The sequence below is a fragment of the Micropterus salmoides genome, unplaced genomic scaffold (assembly GCF_014851395.1).
Source record: "Micropterus salmoides isolate LMB-PRFRI ecotype aquatic unplaced genomic scaffold, ASM1485139v1 Ms_hic_scaffold_9, whole genome shotgun sequence".
NCBI classification, from domain to species: Eukaryota; Metazoa; Chordata; class Actinopteri; order Centrarchiformes; family Centrarchidae; genus Micropterus; species Micropterus salmoides.
The window spans coordinates 27,622,213-27,648,484 of NW_024044681.1; the positions used below are offsets into that span (position 1 = coordinate 27,622,213).

The 26,272-nt window shown below is 38.0% G+C and overlaps 1 protein-coding gene across 5 annotated transcripts; it reads right to left on the reverse strand.

The window, feature by feature from the left end:
* Positions 1–1,300: 1,300 nt before the first annotated feature.
* On the reverse strand, positions 1,301–24,989 carry LOC119895449 (androgen receptor-like). 5 transcript variants are annotated; one of them, XM_038708592.1, is made up of 10 exons: positions 23,639–24,989; positions 17,645–17,796; positions 17,369–17,485; positions 14,804–14,839; positions 14,430–14,438; positions 11,617–11,895; positions 7,948–8,092; positions 4,917–5,047; positions 4,644–4,795; positions 1,301–4,093 (listed from the first exon to the last, which is right to left on the reverse strand). In XM_038708592.1, exons 1-10 carry the CDS (start codon positions 24,778–24,780, stop codon positions 3,935–3,937), a joined length of 2,322 nt encoding a protein of 773 aa, XP_038564520.1. In that variant the 5' UTR covers positions 24,781–24,989; the 3' UTR covers positions 1,301–3,934. The 5 variants fall into 5 exon arrangements, with proteins under 5 accessions (XP_038564520.1, XP_038564519.1, XP_038564521.1 ...); XM_038708591.1 differs by having other exon boundaries at positions 17,645–17,799; positions 23,639–24,986; XM_038708593.1 differs by lacking the exon at positions 14,430–14,438 and having other exon boundaries at positions 17,645–17,799; positions 23,639–24,986.
* Positions 24,990–26,272: the final 1,283 nt, after the last annotated feature.

Here is a 26,272-nt window from a genome sequence, read left to right on the forward strand (position 1 = left end):
CAATTTCTAACATCTTCTGTACCAGCCTCAGCAGTGGACTTGGTGGTTGGTTGGCCCATGTCACCGACCGGCAGAAATTCCCTTGCTGATTGCCAATGAACTTGAATATGCAGCCAAGTGCGAGACTCAAACAGGCCAGCACAAGGACAAAAAATGTGAGTTCCCTTAAAGCAAGCACACTGTTTACTTGATGTGCAAGCTGAATTAAACATGTATTTATGTATTCCACTGCTGCTTTCATTTGGGAATGTCCCACCTGATATTTAGGTTACTTTATTACCAGGATCATGCTTACCAACTGTCTATGTCTCTATGTGTTACCAAGATTTGAATGTTATTAAAAATAGTCTTTTCCATGTTTAATTGTTCCTCTTACCCAGCTGTTGTACAGTGTATGCAAGTTAGAATCCAACCAATTAAAAGGCATTAAAAGTTAAGCCTCTGTATGGCTCACACCTGATTTGTTCCCAGAATATATCTCATTTTCATTCAAAGAAGACATAACCTGTATTCGGAGTTTTGCTTTGTTATGACCCTGGGGTCATATTTTGTCATGTGTTTATCTCTCAACCTGCACTGTCAGCTGTTCTCCTCCCTTAGAGTATGTGGGCCTTTCCGAAACTAGACCCTCGTCACTTCCACAACTCTGGTCAGAGTCACCCTCACAGCCAAATCGAGCTCCATAACCTGCGTAGGGAATAAATACAGCGGCCAACTTTCGGACGAACTACCCTCTCCCCAGTGTAAATAGGATCTGACTTTACCGCTGCACTTACTGCTATAATATGTGTATCAAATAAACAACAGTTGTATTAAGATTCAGGATTGATGTTGAGGAAAAGTGTGTTTTTATAACAAAACTGAAAGCATTTGTCATTCATTTTGTATTTTTTTATGAACCAAATTATTTTGATTAGATTTTGAAGATTTCTTATGACTTTATATATTTCCGAAAAATAAATATTATATTTTATGAAAAGATTGATATTCATTGTAAAAGAAAAGTGTATTTTTTTGTTTGAGTACCTTCTCCTGTTTTTTGTATTAGAAGCCTAGGTTAGATCTTTGTCTTTTATTTTTCATTTTGTTTTGGTTTAGGGAAGTTTTAGGTTACAGAGTGTTTTGTTTCTTATTTTGGGCACTGCTCATCTCTGAATAAAATAAAATAAAACTGCTAATTTGTAATTCCCTTTGTTCTCTGGCCTTGCTTGGGAGTGAGTGGGGAGCCACACCTTATGTTGCGTCCAGGTGACTTCTAGACCTTAGAATGTAACAGCTTGAGCTTTCAAACAAACTTGTATCACATCTTCAGAATCATTTTTATTTGCCTTTAAAAGATGATTTAGCTTTATACCTTTTGGAAAAACACATTGAAAAACACAAAAAGGTATAAATCATACAAGAGATGGCTTTAAAAGTCAAGTGTTCAGACACCAAAACAGACATTAAACTAATCAATATATACAGTTACTGTAGCATGTACAAAGAACCAGGTTAATATGCAGTACATTGGGCACAGACCAGCTTTTGTCAAATGACATAGTACAAATACTGTAGCCTACTGTGATTAAAACATATTAGTATTAAAAATGTACAAGGGCATCTTTGTGGGCCATTGAGATATGTAATGCATAATAAAGCTAAAACAGCATAAAAATCACATCAAGGATAAAGAGTAACAAAATGTTAAGTGTAACAACAGTCTTACAATATAGTGCATTCAGGAAATGTAAGAAGGCTTGATAGATATCTATTTCAGAATTTTTGGAATAGATTGAGATGTAAGAATTATACGCTGTTTCGTTCTGTTTTTGGGCATGCAAACTATATAATCTGGGTTCTTATGTCTAAATTAGACTTGCGTGAAGTTTCAACTTTACACTAAACGGACACATTTATTCAAGTGTCAGGGCTATAATTAGCTGTTGTGGTGGAGTCAAGTCTTACGGATGACCGGATTCCTACTGGATTCCATTTTATCCCCCATTACTTTTCGCATTTCAGCAAATATTGTATAAAAAGGAAATATGAAGACATTTATTTATGCAGATGAAGTAAAGTACTCTAAACGCTTTATCAATGAATCAATTACAAAAAACTGTTAAAGTGACTGTCGTAGTCAGTTTATCACTGTACACTGAAATGTTATCATGCCTTCTGACAGATGCACTGAACAACAACAGTCAGTCAGTACACAGGTGCTTGGAGGAATACATGGATGTCCATGCATTGCTTTGCTAAAAATTGTGCGCACAGTTATACAAACACATGACACTACATCTGCAAGCTTGTAAAAGAAATGTGTAACTGTTAAAAAATGTTGAATTTACAGAGTTATAAAATGTTGAAAGTTATTGAACAATCCAGAATATCCCACAAAATGTAGGATATTCTGCATTGGTCTTAATGTGAAGGTTTGTTTGTGTAGGACTGTTATAAACCCAGAGCAGCTGGACTGAGAGAAGTTATGATCTGCTACAAGTTAATTTACTGAAATAAACTATTTCAGTCTAATCTACTTTCGGCATCATGTAGACCAAGATGTATGTAGAAAGTGCCTTACGTTTGATCACCTTGGTAAATGTTTTTAATGAAACAGAAACTGATAGTTGTATTCAACTCAATTAATTAATACTTTTCATCAGATTTACTCAAATATCTTCAAGGCATTCCACAATTCTCCACTTTTCTTGGTTTGTTTTCATCTCTAAGTTTTGGCAGGGCCAGTCAAGGACTTTCTACATCTGAGGCCTTTCCAGTTTTGAGTTGGCTTTAAGTTTCTATTTGTTGTCCTGTTGGAACATTACTGCCCCAACCTAAGATCTCTGGCACTCTGAATCAAGTTCTCATTCAGTATGTTCCTGTATTTGGTGCCATGCTTACATCCTCGTGTCCCTACAAGTCTCCCAGTCCCTGCTGTTGCTGCAAACCGCCGCTAACAGCATGACGCTGTCAACACCATGTTGTCTAGCAGACGGGTGAAGAGCTGTGTGCTCTGGATTATAGCTGCCGACTTAGTTGCAGTTTTACCAGTGAATCTTTTGCTTTAAGCTTGTAATTTGTCACATGCCTTTTCTTTGCCTTCACATGCTTTTTTTATGCAGGCATGGTATTACTGTGGTAATATCTTCAGAGTTGCATCATGAATTAAAATTTTCATTTGGTGCAAGATACACTGAATATGATTTACTGTTAACAACTAATTCTTGGATTTGAGGTTCACTGTTCACTGTTCAAGTAAATCTTGCGCATCAAGTGTGTGTTTTACAGTTGGATTACTTGACTAATTATCTACACTGATTGTCATGGTAATGACTCGAGTATTCTACGCAGAAGAAGTGACACTTTAATGTCATGGCAGGACTTCAGGATTTTGCCCATTTGTTAAATATTTTTCAAAATATATGTTAAATTTAAGTGACTTAAGTGACTTCACACGCAGGAACTTAGTAGGTGCACCTGAATGCAGCACTTAAAAAGACATAGTTTGGTAGGTTGATAGGACACAAGTATGTGTTTCTGTCATCTAATACTCATCTGCTCTTTGGGCTGTCTCTTGATTTTTAGTATTGAATACATTGTCAAGTGTACATACGTGGAGGTCACATGTGAAAGTTAATGTTTTTACCCTGCTACTTTTAGGTTGCTGTAATCATGACTTACAGACTTTCTGCGTATGTAAAGTAGCACCTCTGCTCCCGCTTAAAACACAAACTCTCCACTCAGAAATAGCAGAGCTGTCAACAGGTGATGCCTTGCAGTGCTTTAAATAAAAGCTTTAAAAGTTCTGAACTATCTCAATTATAGCTAAAAGGAAAAAAAATGTATAATAATTGCAGGACAGGGCTAAGAGTTATTAAAATTAAACAGTACCTTTGTTAGTTTATGGAGGCAGCAAAGATGAGTCACTTTTTTGTGCAAATAAGTATTTCTGCTACTCATGAAACAAGATTGGTTTGGCTAAACCTGCCAGGATCTTTGGTACATGTACTGAGATTATTTCTCCAATCATCTCTGGAAAGCTGACTTTAGTGGGGAGCGACTGAGCCTGGACAAAAAGGTCAAATGTAAACTGATGGAGTTTCTTGACCGTCTGAAACAGAAGAAACACACAAATAAACAACATCATTTTGACAAACATTTACTACAAGCAGTGTTTTGACAATGACTCAGGTAAGATGACTCATGATAATAAGGTACACTCACCTAATGCTCTCCCTCTAAAACATGTGGCATGGCCCACAAACGTAATTATTGGATAGCTTTGAATGGTATTAAACTCATCCATTAGGCTTTTTTTCTACTCTGAAGTACAGTAATTAGATTCTAAGGTTAGATTTTAAGGTCATCAATCAGAATCTGCTTGTATTTGCTTGAATGCAGCATTTTTTCAGTGGGTTATTAAAATCATGGCATCCCCTGTGATTTAATTAGCAATTACAAGCAAATTAGTAGAATTACAACTCTTGCTTTAAACTGTTTTCTCTGCTTGTCTAAAGTGGTAAAATGCATCGATCATGTTCAGATGTCTTCAGCTTTCACAAACGCTTATAATTCAGCCGTAGCCATAACTTTTCCGTCTGCCTGGAATGTGTGCATGTAACAACAGCTAACTTGAAATCATTAGAAGCAGTGTATCTCACCATCTGGAGAGAGTCCAGGACTCGGGTGAGTTGGTAGAACCTCTGAGAGCAGTTGGTGGTCATTCGATAGTTAATGAGGCGATCGAGTTCGTTGATGTAGGTAAGACGCAATTCATCAAAGTACTTCTGACTCTTCAGACCCTCAACTGGCACTGGTTAAAACAGAAAAAAAGCTCTGACTACATGCTTGGCAGTTATATTTCTGACTTTATTCTCTCTACTGCAAGTCCACTTTTGGGATAAAGTGACGCGGTTTGTTTTGAGAGTACTTACTAATGCTGAAGAGAAGCAAGGCTTTCATGCAGAGGAACTCTTCCTGAGAGATCTGCAGCAGCAAGAACTCCTGTGAAAGATGCCTCATCCGTATGCAGTGCTCATACATGGAGGAAATGTGCATCCGATGTCTGCAAATGTAAAAAGGTCAGGAGGAGAAATGTGAAATAATGGAAATGTTCAAAGAGAGGCAAAGCACAAATTGCTTTGCACCTTGGGCATTTATTCTGTAATGAATAACGACTGAAGAGGAAAGAAGGTCAGAGGTTAGATCCATATCTGTTAATGGCATAATGGGCACACAGAATTAGCTTTATAACAATACAGATTTGTGCTGTGTGATCTTTGACATCTGGAGCAAGATTTTAAAAACACACAACTCTGTTACACCAGAATCACTTCCTTAAAGCCTAAAAATGGCTTTAAAGTTCAGTAAAATGTTTTAGCCATTTGAATTTAAATATTGTAATATAAATATTTCATGTTCATCATGCCTGAACAATCTTCTGTTATTTCAACAATCATGGGAGAAGAAGAGTGGGAGAACAGGCATCGTGATCAAAGTTCGCCATCTCCTGCAATATGACATTATTCTGTTTTTACAATGAATCAGGAGTTTGTAATATATTCTTAAGCTGTGAAGATGAAGGTGAAATGAAGCATATTTAAGAAATAAGTTTAATATGGAAATTACACCAATTACAAACAGAAAAGAGCTCCATATTGAAGAAAAAACGATACGAAATGGAACTGAATGTCACCCATCTTTTTGGAAATGGATTCAGAGTTTCAGATATGTGGTTGTATGGATGTGAAATATACGTAGGTCAGTGGATAATCCAATTGTTGCAAAGTTTCTGGATAAACTCATCTAAACAAAATATAGAGGCTTTGTAAGGATGGTGATCTAGATGGTTCTTAATTGGGGATGACGTTGCTGCTTTGACACACTCAAAACACGGATTAGAACTAATCTACACTGAGCTGCTGCACCTGCTCTTAATATGCCAAAATGTCGAACTACTGCTTGTTATAACAATTAAAGTAAACCAGACAACTGTATGCCTGCTGTGAGTGTGTGGGGTTTTATAAAGGTGAGGTGTATAAGTGCACCTGCGATTTTCCATGAAAAAGCCCAACAATCTTTCAATCACTCCTTATTTGAGTCTCTAATATGATGACTGTACCCAGGTTTTTACCCCTCTTTAAGGACAGACTTGGCATTGGAGGAGACGGTAAGAAGCAAATTTGAAAGATGATAAGGAGCACTTCAGTCCATTAACACTTTATGCTCAATCTTCTTTCAAATTGCTTAAATTATCCACCTTTCTATCTTATATGGTCTCTACCAGCACTAAATCAGTCCTCAAAATCTGAACGACTGATCCACCACATCTGAATAAATCTATTTCTTACATGATATCAAACTTTTTATTCTTCAGATTTCAAGAGCAAAGGTTATGGAATATTTGGGGGAAACAATTACATTTCATCTGTTTTTTCATTTCATAGCCTGAAACTTTAATCTGTTGTGGATCCCCAGATATTCCCTGATCAGTGCTTTTGAATTTTGGCTTTATTTTTGAATTAATATGTTCTTTTCATACTTTAAAAGATGTCATCTTGTCTATTAGCAAAATATTAATATATATATATATATTATATTATTAGTTGATGGAAACTTCATCTAAAATGAAGAAAAATTCAGCTCGTAAAGGGGCACTTCACTGAATTCCCACAGAAAGTGCTCAGCATTCAGTTTATTCGAAAAAGAGATTATTCAGCCTGTGAAACAGCTATAAAATGTTTGGCTGTGGAGGGGCTTTATAAACCGTGATGTCATCAGGTCTATCTTGGTTTGGGCTTGGAGACAGCAGATTTTTTGTAGAGAGCCCAATTTACAAACTGGTGACAGGACTTTGAATGACATGACCTATTATTAGGCAGACATGGTTTAACGGAAGACACTAAAACTCTACTCACTTGTGTATTTATGTTGGTGTGTTCCCCTTGCCAGGTCATCTTTGTCCCAGCCATTCCCAGTATTTCCCTGTTCTCTGGATATTCTGCCTGTGTTATTAGACTTCTTTTGGATTCTTGGATTTTGGATTATTGCCTGTGCCCCTTTTGGATTTGTTTGTCGTATAGACTGCTTACATCTTTATATCTTTTACCTTGCTCTCCTGCAAGCCTGTTCACCTCTTGTTTTATATTAAAACCTTAAAACTACCTGTACCTGTACCTGTTCTGCCTCGGTGTCTGTGTTTGGGCCAAATGCCTTGTATTTCTGTGTTCACATAACACACTAAATACTAAATCACTGGAATTAGCATTTAATCAAAATAAAATATTAGTGAATAATGCTTAAAAAACAGAATAAAGCAAAGGACAGGTGTGAATGTGATATGGCTCAGTTAATCTAATTAAGGCACACTTATTATAGGTCAGTATTGGTTTAACTTTTTGTGTGTATGTGATTTTCTCTAAATATGACAGACATGGATAGTTATGTCTATCATGATGGAATTTGCCTTTTAATACATTTTATAATCTAATTCTACACACTTGGACACATATGGACCAAATGTGGTATGTAGCATGAACATATGTTGCCCAAATCATAATAACACATAATAGGTTTGGCCACTGTTGTTGTCTGTCATGAGTAATAGTCAGATATGAATCAGCTTCACCCGTGCAGGGCTGTAAGAGTATGAATGCTGAAAACTCACTTTAATCTCACAACAACAAAAGACCGCCTAAGGAGGAAATTGGATGGACATGATCCTAAAAAGCCTGCTGCCATTTCTACTTCACATTTATGAAATTCTAGAGATGTCTTTGTGTTTGTGCATGAGATGGAAAGAGAAAAAGATTTACAGAGAAAGAGATTTACAGAGAGGGATGTATTATGTATGTCACTGGGGGTTGATCCGTCTATACATAATGAGGAGCACATCATGTTGGGTACCCCCTGATAAAATCCTTTCAGAGAATATAGTTGAATTCAAGAATTCAGAGCTCTACATACTCATTGAACACAAGATCTGGCGCGAAGTAAAGCATCCTGCCATTGACGTTTTTATAGGACCTCCATCCCAGTGCGAACACCATCACCCCCATCCATGATTGTTGAATGACAGTCATTTGGTCGTCCACATGGAGATTTCTAAAACCTAAGGACAAAGAAATATCATCAAAATATCACACAATATGGCATATTTTGTCCTAAAAGAACAATTATTGTACATGTTTTACAGTACCAGAACATTTATATTAAAGTGATACTCCACCCAAACTCTTTGAGTATCAAACAACCCATTTTAAATAGACTGGGGGGACTCATTGGTCTTTCTGCATCATCACTCAGGTGGAGGTCTTTGTCTCTATAGATGGTAATAATTTCTCAAAAAAACAAAAACTGTAAAATAACTTGTGGGGTTCCCCATGGATCGATTTTAGGGCCACCATGTTTTAATCTATATATGACACTGCTTGGTGGTGTCATCCAGAGGCCGGCATCTCTTTCCATAGCTATGCTAATGATACTTAGCTTTATGTGGCCATGTCTTGTTATCACACTGGACAAATTGATGTTCTTTTTATTTCAGATCTTAGTGCCTGGATGTCCTTTCTGGCTAACTCTACCAGGAAAATATATGATAATTAGTCTTTGTTATATTATATATATATGCACAGAAATACAAAGTTTATATCCAGCAGGCCAGACCATTGCAATCTCTCGTATCTGGTCTACCCCCAAAAACATATAAATCAGTTACAACTGATTCAGAAGTCTGCCGCCTAAATGCTGACTAGGACCAGAAATAGAGAATAAATTACGCTGAATTTAAAGTTTTAGGAATAATTTAAAAATGATTTTACTTGTTTTAAAGAACTTCATATTTACTTACACCAGACTATCTGTGTTACATGGTCACAGAACAGAACAAAGTTCAGGACACTTTGGTGAAGCAGCTTTTGTTTTTATGCTCTGAATTGTTGTTTAGTGTTGATATCTTTAAATATAAACTTCAAACCAATCATTTTAACTATTTATTTTATTGTATCCATCTTATAAAATATTTTTACTGCCTCCCATCTTTTTTATTTTATTTTACTGGTTTACTATATCATTTTTATTTCTAATGTGCATTAGTCTCCGATTATTTTCTTATTATCAACCTGTATGAATGTTGCTATACAAATAGTCCTCTTGTTGTCACAACGGCTGCCTCTCTGTCCTTCTCGTCAGCCACATTCCCCAGGCTCCTGCATTTCTATTAAGCTTTTCAGTCAGTGCCATTCTCCATCTGTCCGCCAGATGCCCTCAAACTTTCCCTCCTGCTAACCTGTTTCTCATTCCTCTATTACCCCCCCCCACCACCTATTGTTATGATTACTTAGGCTATTTATTTACTTGCATTGTTATCTGGACAACACTTTTTACAGCCACCTTTCAAGTCCACATGGTGCTCAGCTGTGTAGGCTGATACTGTTAGTAGCAACAAAGGAACTGTTATGGTTATCAAAAAATAGACCTCTGTTCCACATATTTAAGGATCCCTGTAATTGTGTTGTATATTGTTTTTTTCCGTTATCCATGCAAATTTCTGTCAGTCATTTCAAAATGTTTAGGAAGATGAACAGTGCTTTTCTGTAACTGAAACTGAGTAGTTTTAAAATTTTTAATTTTCTGGGAATAATCAAGCTATACCGCTGTAGTTCCTCTGGTTAGATGTTCCAGGTGTATGAGTTTATTTTTCTCATTTAATTTTCCCTATCTGACAAAAGTAAAAGGCGTATGGAGTTGGATTAAAGGGCTGCAGCTGAAAATGTAATGAGAGCTATACTGAGCAAAATTGTAAACGCAACACTTTTGTTTTTGCCCCCATTCATCATGAGCTGAAGATCTAAGACTTTCTCTATGTACACAAAAGGCCTATTTCTCTCAAATATTGTTCTCAAATCTGTCAAAATCTGTGTTAGTGAGCACTTCTCCTTTGCTGAGATAATCCCTCCACCTCACAGGTGTGGCATATCAAGATGCTGATCAGACAGCATGGGTATTGCACAGGTGTGCCTCAGGCTGGCCACAATAAAAGGCCACTCGAAAATGTGCAATTCCATCAACAACGTTGATGAAAGCAGTGAGACATCCATCTCACTGCTTTCATCAACGTTGTTTAGTCAGCAGGCAGCTGTTTTTGGTGGAAAAAGGTCTCATAAACCCATTGTACAGTTTCTATCCAGCAGTTAGCAACTAGCTGGTGAACACAGCACATTTCCCTCATGAATTAGTTGAGGGCTGAATGAAGTGTAAACACTGAACTTACATTTATCAGGTGGACACAAACATGACTTCAAAATTAATGCTAATGTTGCTTTGTGTCAGCTGGATGTGTAAATAAGTTAGTGTTGTGTTTATGGCTTATTTCTGCTGCCCCTGAGTGGCCAAAAAATTCACTTAAAGGGATACCAAGCGATTCTAATACCCAATAGCCTCCACTTTTTGTTAAATTCAGCTCTCCATTTTGTGAGGGCTCTAAAAAATCCAGTTTTCCTTCATAGCCCTGGGTCTGTACATAGAACACAGAGAAAGTGGCTCAGAGCAGGTCGTTCGTTTGATGACGTTTTTTATTATTTGTTACTGTTGAAGTTACTCGGGGTAATCCTACCGATACGTAAACTATACTCCATGGCTTAGACCAGTGGTCGGCTATAGGCTATAATATATAATGTATATATAAATGATAGCAGCAAAAGTTACTCACATAATCATTTCCTTTTAAGTGATTGTGCCTACAAAATAAAAGTGCAATATCGTTTTTGCAGCAGTACTTTATCTTGTGTTAAATTGAGAGCTTTTACTTTGAAAAGTTCTGAAGGAAATTCAAAACAGTCTCTGGCTTGCCTGACACACCTCTTAAAAAGCCGTACGAAAATGTGAGATTGGATTCCCCTGAATGAGAAAAGCAGGAATTTCCTCTGCCTGGAGATCCTGGGGAAATTGACGTGCATCGCCGGGATGCACACACTCCTGCACATGATTAATTATTCTTGATGTAAAACAATCTCTTCATAATTAATTTGTTGACAAGGTAGGGAAAAGAATACTAGCAGCAGTGGGGATCGAACACACAACCCCTCAAACAGGAGTCCTGTGCACTACCAACTCAGCTAACAAGGAACACAGTATATGATGGATCATAAATAATCAATTAACTATTTTCTGGCCCGCCATCTAATGATTTGAAAAAAATTTGGCCTGATGCCAGACTTATTTGCCGACCCCTGGCTGGCTTAGACTTTGGCTTAGGAAGTATTTTGCTTTAATACATATTTAAATATTGACAGGCTCGTTGTCAATTTTTTTTTACAGTACTGCAAAAAACATGCCACCTTATTGAGGCTAATATGCCCTTGGCCAGCAGATGGTGGATTCTACCATATTTCAGCAGAGTAGCACTGGTCGCTTTGGCAATGTGGGTCCATGAATTTGGGGGGAAAAGCTTCTGAGGGTACACTGAAGGGAGCGGTGTATTTGTTTTGCAGTTGAGTTCAAAATATCAATAATTTCTGCAGAACTGCTTACTATCCCTTTAATGCAGGTTTAACATAACATTTCTTTTATCTTTTGTAAATACCTGTCATTTCAAAAAGGTTTTAACTGTTAACACGAACTGAAATGAGAAATTACCTGGCAGTCCTTTTGCCCATTTGACCACTTTGACCAGTTGTCTCTCTCCCAGCTCGTTGAGGCTTGTGAGCAAGGTGGCTGCAGAGTCTGGTTGTCCGTAGTCATGTCCTGCATTCACCACCTCAGGCTCAATGGACTCCAGGATGTTGAGGAAGAACAGCTGGGAGTTGAAGTTCAGGCCTGATTTAGGAGAGACATTCTGGATAGCCTCTAAAGGGTCCTGACCAGGATGTTCATCTTCAGGGTTTTTCTGTTGTCCAATCTTCTTCAGTTTGCGTGCTACAAAATAAATTAAGATCAGTTATTTTTTAAACAGGTTACAACTTAAGCTAGGCTTTTTTTGTCACAAAAACAGTTAACAGGCAAGCCTGGTCTTCAGTGTCTAATTCTCCAGACTTGCATGTGTTTTGCAAATGATACTCAATGACAGTCAAATGTTTTTTTTTCCCCACACTGAACTGCACACTATACAAAAAAAAATTAAACAGTTAAAAGTCCAAAGTATATTCCCCTCAGTTCAGGTTTGACTCATCTAATTGATTTTGACTGTCGAATCCAGCTTCTACTTGCTATAAAGACTTGTGTCTGGAGCCATGAATGATTTTCTGCCTTTGATTTTAAGATTTTTTTTGCAGAATTGGACCCATTACAGCTAAATGCGATGTGTAGAATGAACAGATGATGCTCCAGTGACGATCTCACAGGGGTTTCCCTTTCAAAAAATTATCACAATCATACTAACACTAACTCATACAAACACTGCATTTATTAGCACTGATCTTTTAATTAAAATTATATCATCTCAAGTCATCATTGTTGCTACATAACACAATCTGAACATATAGTATACAAACCATGGTTAATTGTTTTGTCTTTTGGACATTAGAGGAAACATCAAACAACTAAACTAAAACTACTGTGTTGTGAATGAATGTAATTCTACTTCCCAAATCATGTTAGAAATGTCTCATACTGCAACTGTGGGTTTAAGTTACCCTTTAAGGGAAATATCAATTTTACCCAACAATACTCAGACTCAGATCTACTAATAGCTTTGAAGATATTGAATCATATTCCATTTGAAAGAAAACTCAGAACAGACGAGCCTCATCTGGTGGAAAAGCCTGTGGTCATCATGTGCGAGAGCTTGCTAGTAATGTAGATGTATAAATGACCCCCCACCCCCCACCCACTATTATATTTTTTTCTCCCCAGAAGGTTTTGCAGTGTTGAAAAGATATCCTTGAAATATAACACTCAGTAAATCATACATATTTGCGTTACATTTGTGTTCCCTTTAGCACCACATAGCATATAAGGATTAAGAGACAACAAAATGCCAAAAAAACAACAAAGACTGTAAGTTTTAAAAAAAAGCCCTGCTCCCCCATCAATGCAGTGACATAGCTGCAATTTCTTTTCCTACAAATGCTGAACCTCCTGAGGCAGCTGCTCAATTTGACAACCTGCACTTACAAACTAAATTGGAACCGAGTCTTTGACTTGGTGGACTAGACAGACATGTACATTAAATTAATTAATTCAGTAATTTAACTCCTTAGTTCTTTAACAGGTTTAATTTTTACTGTTTTATTTCCACCAGTAATAGAGCTGCAGACAGTTAAGCTTCAGCTCAGCGTCTTAGTTCAGAATGACAGCTGTGCTGGATTGTGAGTGACATACAAATATAAATGATGACTATGAGCTGAGTGATTGAAGATCTTCTTTTTTAGGGGGCATTTTTGCCTCTATTGGAGAGAGACAATAAGAGACGGGAAAGGCGGGAGCTTACTGCAGTGACCAAGCCACTGCAGTAAGCGCAGCCTTAATTGTATGTGAACAACCAGGTGATACAATAGGTATACAAATTAAGATCTTTAAAATAGGTATAATCTATTTAATTTGGCAGTTAATGCTCTAGCTTTAAGAGGTTAAAAAACTCACATTATTTCTTTAATCCATTATATTAATGTTGATGGACGATCAAAACTATATCAATTGCCTCTTGCAGCTTCTGTGTAGAGAATGTCTCATTAAAACTGCAGCCTGACTTTTCAGTTCAGGTGGATAAATATTGAATTGCCAGTTATAGACACGACTTAAGTCTCTCTCTCAAAAGTAGCAGGGTTGAAAGCAAATTGCACATGACATAAGATGGATAATTTGCAGTCTCTCACACTTCCCTGTCTGATCCAATAACAAACACTTTGAATAAAAATGGTTGATTAAAAATTCCTCCCAGGATTCTCAATTGTCACAAAGGCAGGCATCTGATTTTCACAAAGAACAGTGTAAATAGGTCGGATTGAGCTAATCTTAAGATCCCCATGCTTGAGTTAATGCCAGTATAAACAGGAGGTTGACATCCACATGATGGATTCAAGCACAGCCTATGTAACACTCATGGATTGCATTCAGAGCAAAAATACATTAGTCAAGATGTTGTCAGTTGTCTCTATAAAGAGGTGGCATACGTTGGCTGACCAGCACACTGAGCTGAGGCATCAGTATCACACATTGTTTCCAGCTAAAACTGACCTCCATTGAATATGCCGCAGACATATCCATTATAAGTCCATTTTCACTCAGATCAAATTGCTCAATTTATTGGACATTTTCTGCTGAATGTGCTCACAGTTCTGGTCCACTTCCTTCTCTGTTATTACCTGTCTCATCATCATTGTAATCACCATCTTTATCGTAACTGTCTTTTTAGGTTGCCAGGTGCGGGCTTAATTGCACAAAAACCACCAACCTCCTCTTGAAATGTCTTTTTGTAATGTGTGCCGTTGCAGATCCCACTTTACTCTCACCTTGGTGCCCTGGTTGTAGATGTCATTACATCATTAGCTCACCGATGTAAGTTGTGTAAGTTTCCGGAAGGGTGTGAGGGAGCGGTATATCAGAGAGAGTGACAAAAAGGGAAAGAAGTGAGAGAAGCCTGATAAAACCCTGCACAAAGTCACCTGTCACTTACAACGTTACATTTCCCACTACTCTCTGGTTGTCGCGTAGTTAACGGGACGGTACCAGATCACAGTGAAATAGCAAAGTTACATGAGCTGTAATGAATTACAGTTGGTCACACTTTCATTAGAGCTCTGTACATCATACACATGACCATTTCAATGAAGTGTCTCTTTTTTTCTTAATTTTATGGTAATATTAATAATAAATATTTACTTACAAATGGTAGTTTCTCTGTGATAATGACGAGAAAGGGCTGAAAAATGCAAAAACATTCAGTGACATATTTATTGCTTCTTATTTTAAAAAAATCATTCTGGAGTTTTGCATTACCATGAATGTAACAAATAAATACATTTCTTAATTATGGTTATACTTTGTTAACCTTAACCGTAAACTAAGAGAAAATAGCTGATTTTATATTTTTCAGTCTTGATTTATTGTTATTACATCAAAACAGTTTGAGGTAGAATTTGTACAGTTTGTGTTTGTAATGGAGAAGAAGATGAATTTCATCATTATTTACTGGTTATTAAAATAACACCCTAATATTACCTCATGACTAAAGGGATATTACTCTGTTATTACCCCATTGTTACTGTCTTTCATCAAAATACCCCCCTCATATTACTCCAATAATTACTACATACCTTTTATACCAACATTGTTCTATTAGTATTGACAGACTTTCATCCTTACTGAATATTAATAGCCTGTTATTACACTGAAGCTGAAATGATTATTTGATTAATCAGTTAATTGACTGACAAAAAATTAATTGCCAATAGTCTCGGTCAGAGAAAGAAATAATACTTATAACGTTCTCTGCTTTCAGCTTTTCCAATGTGAGAGGATTTGCTGCTGTTTTTGGTTTGTTATCATTGTAAACTCATTCTCTTTGAGCTTTGGACCGCTGGTCGGGGAAAGGAAATAGAGATTACCTTTTTACTACCTCTGTACCATTGCATTACCCCATTATTATCTTGCTATGACTGAGCTCACATAGACCTTAGTATTGAGTCACTCCTCTTTCGCAATTTAGAGCAGGTAGAAGTGCCTGCCAGCTGGGAGAAGACCTCGGTACAGATGAGGACACGCTGTAGCATTTAGGAACACTTGGGTTCCCCCAGGGCAACGACTTTTTTCAGATTAAGCCTCCCCCTCACATAAGTCTATATATATAAATATAATTATCCACTGGGCTGTGGTTGCAAAGGTGAAGAGCTGTGGTCATTCATTCAAAAAATTGCATCATTCCATGAAATGAACTTTGTATCTATATTTAAATTTTTTTGAATAAGTTATATATTTAAACTGGCAATGGAACGACGCCAGGAGAGTCCTATATCACTGCCCTTTTCCATGAAGATGTTGGAGTAGGATGGCAGCTTGTGTAAATCATTAGCTAACTCTCAGTCACTGGTAGTTAAATGGTAGCTGAAGTGGTTTTTGATGCATGTCTCGTGTGTGTCAAGGCGTACACTTTGGTTGAGAGACACAATTTATTCTGGGAGCTTCATGAAGAAAGCATCCAGCTCCAAGAAAGTCAGGGGCTGAAGTCCTAAACTGTGAAAGGTTTTAGTATGATAGTTAGTGCGATAAAAAAAAGAAGTGTATTTGCATTTCCACACAGGAAGCCAAAGTGCAGATGTGCAGTGAGCCTCCTTCATGTTGCTGCAAAATGAGACTGCTAAAATGGTTTGAACACAGTAAACTTCTTCCTTGGCTTCTTTTTGGGAATTTAATTAACATTCCAGGAATAATATGAAATTCAAATTATTAAAAAGAAACCTTCGAGTAGTATTAAATAATTATTTTTTGTCCAATCTTCAACAGATGCCAAACTCAAGATTCGGACCTTCCAAACTATGAGGAGGGAAACAAATAATACATCTTAATGACACGATCTAATAATGCAGAGTTTATCATTTAATTGATATAACCTAAAAAACCTCTGGGATAATAAGACCAAATGTGTCATTTTTCCGCCTCCACTTCCAAAAAGGATTGTCATAAATCTTCCTGTGAAATGCCGTGAATGAATTACATGTCTAGGATGAGAACATAAGTGAAAGGAGGCTCTTTTTAGCCACAACTAGAAAAGGTGTGCCTTTTTCCTTACAATCACAGCATTAGATCACATTTTCCCTCCATGGGTTTGTCAGTGACTGGTGGCAAAATTGCCAGCATGTCTGCAGCTTTAATTCACATGTCTCATGTCAGCTTTGTGCTTCCAGTACAATTTTCACCGTTAACAGAATGAGAAAATGGAAGAGAGTGAAAATTGAACACAAGGCTAAAATTAGTCCACTACATGTCAATCTTTACAGCCTAATATGACAAACAGGTCTGGGTGACAGTAAGGAGAAGTGAATGAAATAGGTCTAAATTGCATGGCAGCTCAGTCAGGGGCTTGATTATCAGTAACATCCCCTATCGTGATGATGATCCAATTGAAGAGAGCCAGCTAAGATGTGCAGTGTAGAAAGAATAAAGTACTTGGGATACCATTAATAGTTTAACTTTTACAACTTCACTTTCTCTGTAGTGTGCTTTGTTCATACAGTATGTAGCGCACAGTGTTTCTTGTAGTCCATACTGCACAAATGTATATATTTTAAACCCATATTCATACTGCACACATCTAATGTCTGAAACGCCACTGATGATAGTAGGTATTACTAGGAAAAGTGGTTAGTATTGCTATAATAAACTTCAGCAATAAAATAAAATAAACTATAATTGTTTCTTTTAAAGCAGATTTTAGAACATAAATTCATCCTACCTCCGAGAGTCATTCCAGCTTCAAAACACTTTTTCAGCCGACACGACGGACAGTTCTTTCTTCTTAGCTTATCGATAGTGCAGTCATTTTTGCTTGCGCACAGGTATTTCTGTTTGCCTACATGGACAGAGAAGCCACACGTTACTTGCTGAAGGATCGAAAACATAAACCACTGGATGTGCAGACATCATTCCAATTTAAATAAAACAGGTTACCCCTTGCAAACTAGCATCAATTTTAATATATTGGACCAAAGTGGTCCCCTTTAAACTTTACCTTCTGCTGCTCTTTTGAAGAAAACCTTGCAGCTGCCACAGGTGAGTGCGCCGTAATGGCAGCCAGATGCCTCGTCTGAACAGATCAGGCACATTCTCTGTGGTGGAAAGAAGAACTCCATGGGGAACATGTGCTCTCTGCCAGCCTCGAACCTGCTGTCAAACGCATGAAATAGGACTTACATAAACCATGAACAGCTCACAGGACACTCATGTATGATCCAAAAACAACTTGCTGATCTTCTGTTGATGACTAAGTTTTGATTGATGGTCATTTTGGTATTATATCTGTCAATATATGTTTATGAGAACCCACTGTCCCTTTACTTTGATGTATCAGCTGGGTCACTGCACAGCATGTTATTATTATTTGGTATTTAACTCATTTCACAACATTTTGTTTTCTGTGTGACTTTATTATCTTGTTAATCTAATAGTCCATTTGGGACAAATAAAGGCTAACCTTGAACTCATATACCACAGCAAGTCCATAATTGGTTTTTACTTGTTAAATATTGTCCTGACTGTAACCAAAGCAGTTACTGTTCATTCCCCACAAGCGTGCCAAGGCCTTTGTGATTTAAGGAGGGCAGAGAGTGTGATGACTGAGTGTGGGAAAGATTTGAGCTCCAACGCCATAGCCAGGTTGTGGGTGTACAATGGGCACCCAGCTTCAGCCTTGAACACAGAGAGATTGGAGAAGGCTCAGACATAATGTTGCCCCAGTGACGTGAAACTTAGATATCAAGGTCCAGTGTTAAGAGACAAGGATGAAGCTTAACTGAAGAACCTGACTGGTGTTGATCAAAATAAGAAGTTATTATTTATCAGGTGGTCATTTCAAAATCGAGATTGCTTTTTCAACAGACCACAGAAAAGCAAAAAGGTGAAACTTTTTTTTATTTTTATTTTTTCATAAAAGTTAAAGTTTTAAACCAGCAAGGGTGACTAGAAAATTCTGACTTTCAATGTCTGTTGTTTCATTCCAGGTTGAGGAACAGTTTAACAAGTGTGGTATTTATGTGTAGAGAATCTAAGACTAAGCAGTACTGTGACGAGGTGTGAAGTGTGGATTTACAAACATGCATGGATTAAAGATACTTTCATACTTTACAGTATATTCACTGAACCATTTTGTGTGAAACTATTTTCTAATGAATGAAAACAGAAAGCTCAAGCACACAACGGTGTACACAAAGTTTCCAGGCTTGCATGCTTACTTCAACTTCAAAATACTCATGGAAGCATACATGGTTAGCAAATGATACAACCTGAAATAAGCTGAAGCAACAAGAATGCAGGTATTTCAAACTGTTCATTGATATTTATCTGCTCAACACACATGGAAGTGGCTCATGCAGCATCATGAAAGAGTATTGCATTGCCACAACATGCTCAACACAGAACTCGGACCCTTTACTTCAGTATAAGTACTAATACCACACTGTAAAAGTACTCTGTGACAAGTAAAAGTTCTGCATTGAAAATGACTTAAGTAATAGTATGTAAGTATAATCAGGATGTAGTTAAAGTAATAAAACTTAATGTCCTGTGTGTTTTATATATATATATATATAAACACACACAGGACATTATATATATATATATTATATATCCCGCAACCCTGTACGTAGGATAAGCGGTTGATGATGGATGGATATATATATATATATAAGTTGGAGCTCATTTTGAACTATTTTGTATCAGACTGCTTTTCCTCTTTGGTCAGAGGACATACAGGATAGTCAAGCATGATGAATTTCAGGCCAAGTACGGGATTGTAGATAGATCCCATATACTTTATGAACACCAATATTACCAGTGACATGCTTTCTTCTTTTGAATTCCTCTACTGTCCATTTCTCTCACTTTTCATAGGCAAGTGCTTTGCTCCCACTCCCACTCTGGATGTTCACTTCACTCCACACACAGAGAAATCTGAGGCATACAAGGTCCACTTCTCACTCCGCTCTTTGCTAAAGCCCCTGTAAGATACTTAAAAACTGATTGTTTTTCAAAGGTAAATGCATCACTTGTGTCTGTGTGTGTGACAATTAAAAATATGTTTAAGCCCAGCCCATGGGTCAAAAACTCTAAAAACTCTTTGGCAGAACAATTCCAGGAAACAACACCTCCGTCTAAAACTGGACTGCTGGTGTACTGGTGTAAAGTGCAGGAAACTCTAAACAAAGAAATGTAAACCAAAAAGAACATACAAGAAACATGTAGAAGAAAACAAAACCAACTAGCTGTCTAACTATCTAACTTATCTTATCTTAAGTATTTGTCTCTTGCACTATTATGTTGTGCACAGATGCTCAGTTTATTACGTTTTATGTTGCATATTTGATGTTTTGCATTGTTTAGTGTTTAATTGTTTAACTGCTGCAACCATAGGCTCCTTGGAAACCGCATTTTATCCCAAATGTATACTTGGATATGGATGGGTTAGAAAAAACTAAAGTGTTTGGTTAAAATGTTCTGTCTTTAGGCATGATAGTTCTAATGCGGCCTACAGAGGGGTTACAGACCAGTATTACCAGTCTTACAACTTCTACTAACTTCCATATACGCTCAGCCAGATGTGCCATTTCATTGCCACACGTGACCAAAATGACACTGTAATGTAGTGAACTACATACTGCTGATATTCCACATGTTCAGACTGGGTGAAACTTCAACATGTTTATCTACTGCATTGTATTTTTCTGCCAACAACATTGAGGCACACATTCTGTTAGTTAAAGCCTAAACACAGCCGCAGAAACAAGAGGCAAAGCAACAGGTGCTTATTCAATGCAGGAGAAATGCTATAGCAATTTGGTGGCATAGATCAGCCTGTTGCAAATGAGTAGCAGATCATCGTAGCTTTATTGTTCTTTTGTTTTGATTTTTGTCCTATTTATTTTTTCTAACATCCAAGAGAAACTGATTGTAGCTACAATTATTGTATCATTGTATGATAATCCATGTTTCAGCTCATCATGTTTTAATCAGAGGCTCCAAATGGAAAAATGTGGCACAAAATCCAAACAGCTGTATGATATTTAAACACACACACATCACAAATGGGACTCAAACTCAGATTGGGGAAATGCAATCTTGTAGTGTATTGTTGCTGCTGTCAATATTCCTCCAGATGCAAATTCAGAAAGTGCTCTACAGGAACTGTATAAAGTCACCAGCAGTCACATGATGTTTTTATTTAGCTGGTGATTTTAATCAAACTGACCTCATGAACTATTTTACCTCAATTCCACCAGCATGTCCACATCCCCACCAAGGGAACAAACACACAGGATCATGTTTACGCAAATATTCCAGGCAGCTACAGAGACTACATATCCCTGCTTCTCCTGCCTACTTACACACAGATTTTGTTTTGTGTTTCCCTTTCCATAGACATGTCCACTATAAAGTACAACAGAAAAGGCACAAAATGTTTGTAGCCCCAACTTAATATGTGTCCCCTCCAATATTAAAATGAGATCGACGCCTTTGCAACACCAAAGATATGTGTCAGGCGAATAAAAACATCACAGGCTAGAGAAGCAAGAGCGCCCCCATCATGTGTGAGGCCACTCTACCAGATGAGCTCAACACAAGACAGTGCAAACAGTGCAGCTGTACAGGGGGCCCGTGACAGTAGCGGCCCTACCAAGTTACAAGCAGGACTTTCTGAGTTACGTAGTAAAAATGCATCTGTAGGCAGCATTTAACAGTAGACACCTAGCTCACCTCTAACTGATTATTTCAATGGAGATCAGGTGGTAGATATACACTCAAATGTGCATTTCCCCCTTTACAAAGTCTGCAGTGTCCAGCCTGAAAGACTACCGTCCTGCAACCCCATGCGGATGAAGCGCTTTGACAAGTTTGGAATGTGCACGGCCCAGGACACGAGGGCTCTGAAGTGGGTGATTAAAACCATTCAGAAGATCATTGGATACTAAAAGAAATTACCCACCCCAGCCACAGCTTCTTCACCCTGCTACCATCTGGCAAGAGATACAGAAGAATCTGTTGTCGTACCACCAGACTGCACAGCAGCTTCTTCCCTCAGGCTGGGACTAACTTTATCCTCAGCACTACACCATGTAAAATTGTTTTATTAATATGACTAGTAATTTATCAACCCATGTAGTGTATATCCAGTCGTTTTTATATATAACATTTGTTAGGGAACTACAACTTAATCTCGTTATACAACACTGTGAGGTAAAATGATAAATAAATCTCTACCTTGTACATTTTTCTGGATAACTGATTAAAACTGTAATATAGAGCAGATCAACGACCTGCTCTGGGTTTTGGCAACATTGTCCAGATGACTCAGTAAACCTGCCATAGGATTTGAACAAGCCACAGGACATGAGGGAATATTGATTTATATTGATATTGATTCAAAGCAGAAGAAGTTAGACACAGCTCACTAGATCCGGCAGGCCATGCTGGTATACCTCCACATGTTTGGAGGAAGAGCAGCGCCTTGTATCTAATTTTGCAGCTGGTGGTTTCACCGTAGTTGCATCTAAGAAAGCCACTGATTTCTGCATCCTCTATATTCCTGCCTTACATGTTTCTGGTTTAGTGGTTCACTGAACATACACAACTGTACAGGGTCCCAGTGTACTGAACTCTGATTGCCAGAGACTTTGGCGTCAGACTTCGCAATCATTCACCAGTTCAGTGAAATCCCAGACAGTCGGCGGGCATGATGACGTCAGCTGCATGACACATCTGTCTGCTGTGCACATGGTACCTTGTGGCTGTCAGTCAACATGTCCAATCTGCATCCTTTGTATTCCTGGAGGCCATACTAAGATTTGGCACACCACGTAAATGTAAGTTAGAATGTGTTGAGTAATATTTAAGAACCTCAAATTTAGTGTTGAACCGTTGGAAACATTTGTAAAATGATCAACTAATGTATAAAATTGCTCTCGACTCCAAATAAATAAATAAATAAATAAAGCAGTTTATGAAATTATCCAACAAATTTTGCGATAATAATTTCTTCTGCTTACAAACAAAGCCGTACGTCAGAAAACAATAAATACTTTTAGCCCTATTAAAGAATAGAATCACACCTTCTCCATCCGTGTTCAAATTAATGTTATGAGCAGGTGCCCTACAGACAAAACCAATATTTATTTGTTTGATGAAGGACACCAAACATGCTATGAAAAAGCGTTCTTGAGCAGCACTTTAGGGATGTGATGTATAAAAAACCTTACAGATATTAGCCTATTACTTTAGTCCTTTTTTTCCTCCCAAAGTTGGCAATCTTTACAATGTGGGAAATGTATTTGAGAAAGGGCAGCTTCAACTCTCATATAATCTGAAGGGGCTTCATTTTAAAATTTAGTAATTTTTTAAATAAAAACATGAAATCTGAGTGTATTAATCTAAAATGTGAACTATGTGAAACAACCAAATACATTCCTACAAATCTGTTTAAAATGCATTATAACTTCAGTTAACTGAGCTCAAGGTATTTATTGAAAGTAGCCTGAAAATGCTTTTTAAATTCTGTCCAGTTTGAATTTTGGTCTCTAACTGAAAAAAACAAACAAGTGTAGAATAAATGGATTAATTGGCATTACTCATTAAACAAAACCTCATAGGAAATAAACAAAAAGGTAGGATGAATGTTGAGATTAAATATATCTATTCCTGTGATGAAGTTTGGTTTAAGTATTGCTGTTACTGCCCAGCAGATAGTCCATCTACACTTGGCCATAAAGATCAGGTTTATGTGGGAGTACCTCCACAGATGGCAGAATCCTAACATTCATGTCTGAGTCAGGTTAATGTCAGACTGTGGTCAGATTTGAGAAATGAAGCATTGAATTTAAATTAAAGTCTAATTTTTGTTGTAATATCTTCGAGGTGTCACAGCAAACTCATCTAACTTCTCCCTAAACATTGTTTCAGATACATTTTATTATTATTATTATTTTTTTTTTAAATTATTATTATTATTATGGTTTACCTGGTGTCATTGAAGGCGACATCCAGCCATTCGCCGACTTCAGTCTTCCCGTAGTTGGAGTTGGGATATGGCGGCCTCAGCATGCCGCCAGGGTACCACTGCTCAGGGCGCATGGCGCTTCTTTCATATGGATTACATATGAACGCGGTGGTGGCCCCAGTGCTGTGCGCATTCGTGCACTGCCTCGAACACTGAGAGTTGTGCTTGTCATTAAAGGTGTAATTACTGCCCCACAAGGCCCCGGCAGATTCACTGTCCTCAGATTTGATTTTGACGCTGTATTGTTCTGGCTGATAAAAGCCGAACTTCTCCACGGCTTCCCCGAAGTCTCTCGCCTCATCGGCGGGCTTGTAGACTCGGTACGGCCTCTCTGGAGCCGCGTGGCCGAAGTGTGCCAAATTGCCTGGCGCAGATGAGGCATAAGGACAAGAGGCTGCACGCGCCGTGTCCAGATGATCTATCTCATCTGAAGTTATGTCATCAGTCCTGCACAGTGTGAAGTTTTGATCATCCACAGATGTCCGAGTGGAGATGAGGTCCTGCAGACGCGCAGTAGTCTCTGAACTTTTGAACATTTCCACCAGTTGCTTTTGGCCTTGCAGAAGCCGGTCATCTCGGTCGGGACACAGGTACTGTGCTCCGGGACAGTTTAGAGGCACAGCTCCGACTCCGAACAAGTACTCTCCTCCCATTTGGTCATTTGCAACACACGGGGGGAGAGTGGGTTCCATGTCGCTCGTGTCATTGGACTCCGTGGCCAGTCCCATCGACACGGACACAGCTTTGCAGAGCTCCCTGGCTGTTTCTGAGATTGTGGCGCAGGCAGAAAAAGAGCGGCTGTCGCCCACACGGCAGTCTGCCTTCAACAACTCCTCCTGAGGAGCAGCAGCAGTTTGACAGCAGTGTTTCTCCATGTCACAGGCAGGCGGATTAACGAGTCCGGATCCGTAAATGATCGCGTCTGCCTTGTCTGACTCCTTCAGCCTGCCGGAACCGTTTCCTATTGAGCTTTTACTGAAATGAACCCGACTTTCTTCAGTTTTTAGCTCCATGCTGGGAATGCTCACAACGTCGGCTGACTTTATTTTCTCCCCCCCTTGAAAAATGTTGCTACAAGATATCTGTCGGCTAGTTTGGCTCATGTCCCAGAAATTTATTTGGCCAAGAGACCGGAACTTTGCACGACTAAAGTATCCACAGGTCCCAGTAATTGTAACTCTCACGTTGTGAAAAGCGTTGTGGTAAAGGTCCTGGGAGAGCTACAGGAGACACAAACTCCTCCTAAACTGAGATGTTCAGAGTCAGAGGCGCTCAAGCTAGGTTTGATTAAAAGTGAATTCAGGAAAGGACTTTTGTAGGCTACCCATCAGACATCTGCACCTTCCCGCACAGAAAGAAGAGCGGGCCGTTCAATGATTAATTTGTCAAATGCAAAATGTTTAGATGTGTGGAAGAGAGATGGTGATTAACGATTATCAGTGTATCAACGTGACATGTCTGTAGGCTAAAACCGAACCCCTCATTTATGTTATATTGCCCTTTGTGTCTCAAGTTGTTCAGATCAAACAAGGGCGTCATTTTGTGTTGAAAAGTGGTGGGGACATTTAAGGGCTCAGATTTGGGGTACAATATTGGAGTCATGAGAACAAGACAAGAAGATACTCCAGTGTTATTTAGAAGAAATATTCATTGACTTTGAGCATTAAACTCTTAATTTCCTGTATTCTAGAGACACTTTCTGCACCAATTTATGGTGGAAATGTCTTTATATGAAGCGAAACAAAATTCTGGTGGCCGGTGATAATTCAGAATATAAAAATATTATCAAATATAATAATAATACAATATAATACAGTAATCAGCGAGGCACATCTGTTTCTTCTTTATTTACATTGCATTTCATGTTTTCCTAATGTGCAAGTAAACCTTTCTCATAAAATGTTTATTTGTTTTTAAACATTTCTTGTTGCAAGCTAATTTTCAGAAAACCTTTAGCAAGTGCTTTCAAAAAGAGGTGGGGACATGTCCCCAGCGTCCCCAGTGTAAATGACACCTATGATATCAAACTATAAGTGTGTGTGTTTCACATTTTTATGGACTTGCTCGCTGGACTTGTTTTATTGGGGCACAATCATATTACCTATGTCAGCCCATATAGTCTACACTCCAGTCAATAGGCTACTGTTATTTTTTTTACAAGATACATTTTAAAAAGTTAATAATTTTCCATGTGTTAGCCTACCACACTGCTCAAAAGACTGCATGCTGATAAATAGGCATACATAAATAAAAGTATTTTGTTAGTTATTAAGACTATGTCTAAGATTATGTCGTCACCAACACAGACTCCTAAACTACTGCACACTGCGAATTTAATTATGTGCAATGCTTACATGCCCCTCCATAGGCCAGACACCACAGACAAAAACATTGTTTACATGCACTGACCAATTTTGAGATTTGGGGCTATTTTGCTTTAATAACACGTCTTCTTTCAAACTAGTGGAAAGAAAACATAGAAATGACTACTAGTTTCAGGAAATAAAGTCTCACAGGGCACCTTCAGCAATTTAATAGTTTACTTCCATAAAAGTGGGGGACTTGCAAGAGAAAGTTTAAAAATATAAAGTTCAA

What these genes read in the sequence shown, in the direction of transcription:
- LOC119895449 (XM_038708591.1), bottom strand. Translation starts at nt 24,780, where the DNA reads ATGAGCCAAACTAGCCGACAGATATCTTGTAGCAACATTTTTCAAGGG. An exon ending in ATGGGCAAAAGGACTGCCAG is followed by an intron (nt 8,093 to 11,616) that starts GTAATTTCTCAT and finishes CTTTGTCCTTAG; the next exon opens with GTTTTAGAAATCTCCATGTG. An exon ending in CCAGATCTTGTGTTCAATGA is followed by an intron (nt 5,048 to 7,947) that starts GTATGTAGAGCT and finishes TTACATTTGCAG; the next exon opens with ACATCGGATGCACATTTCCT.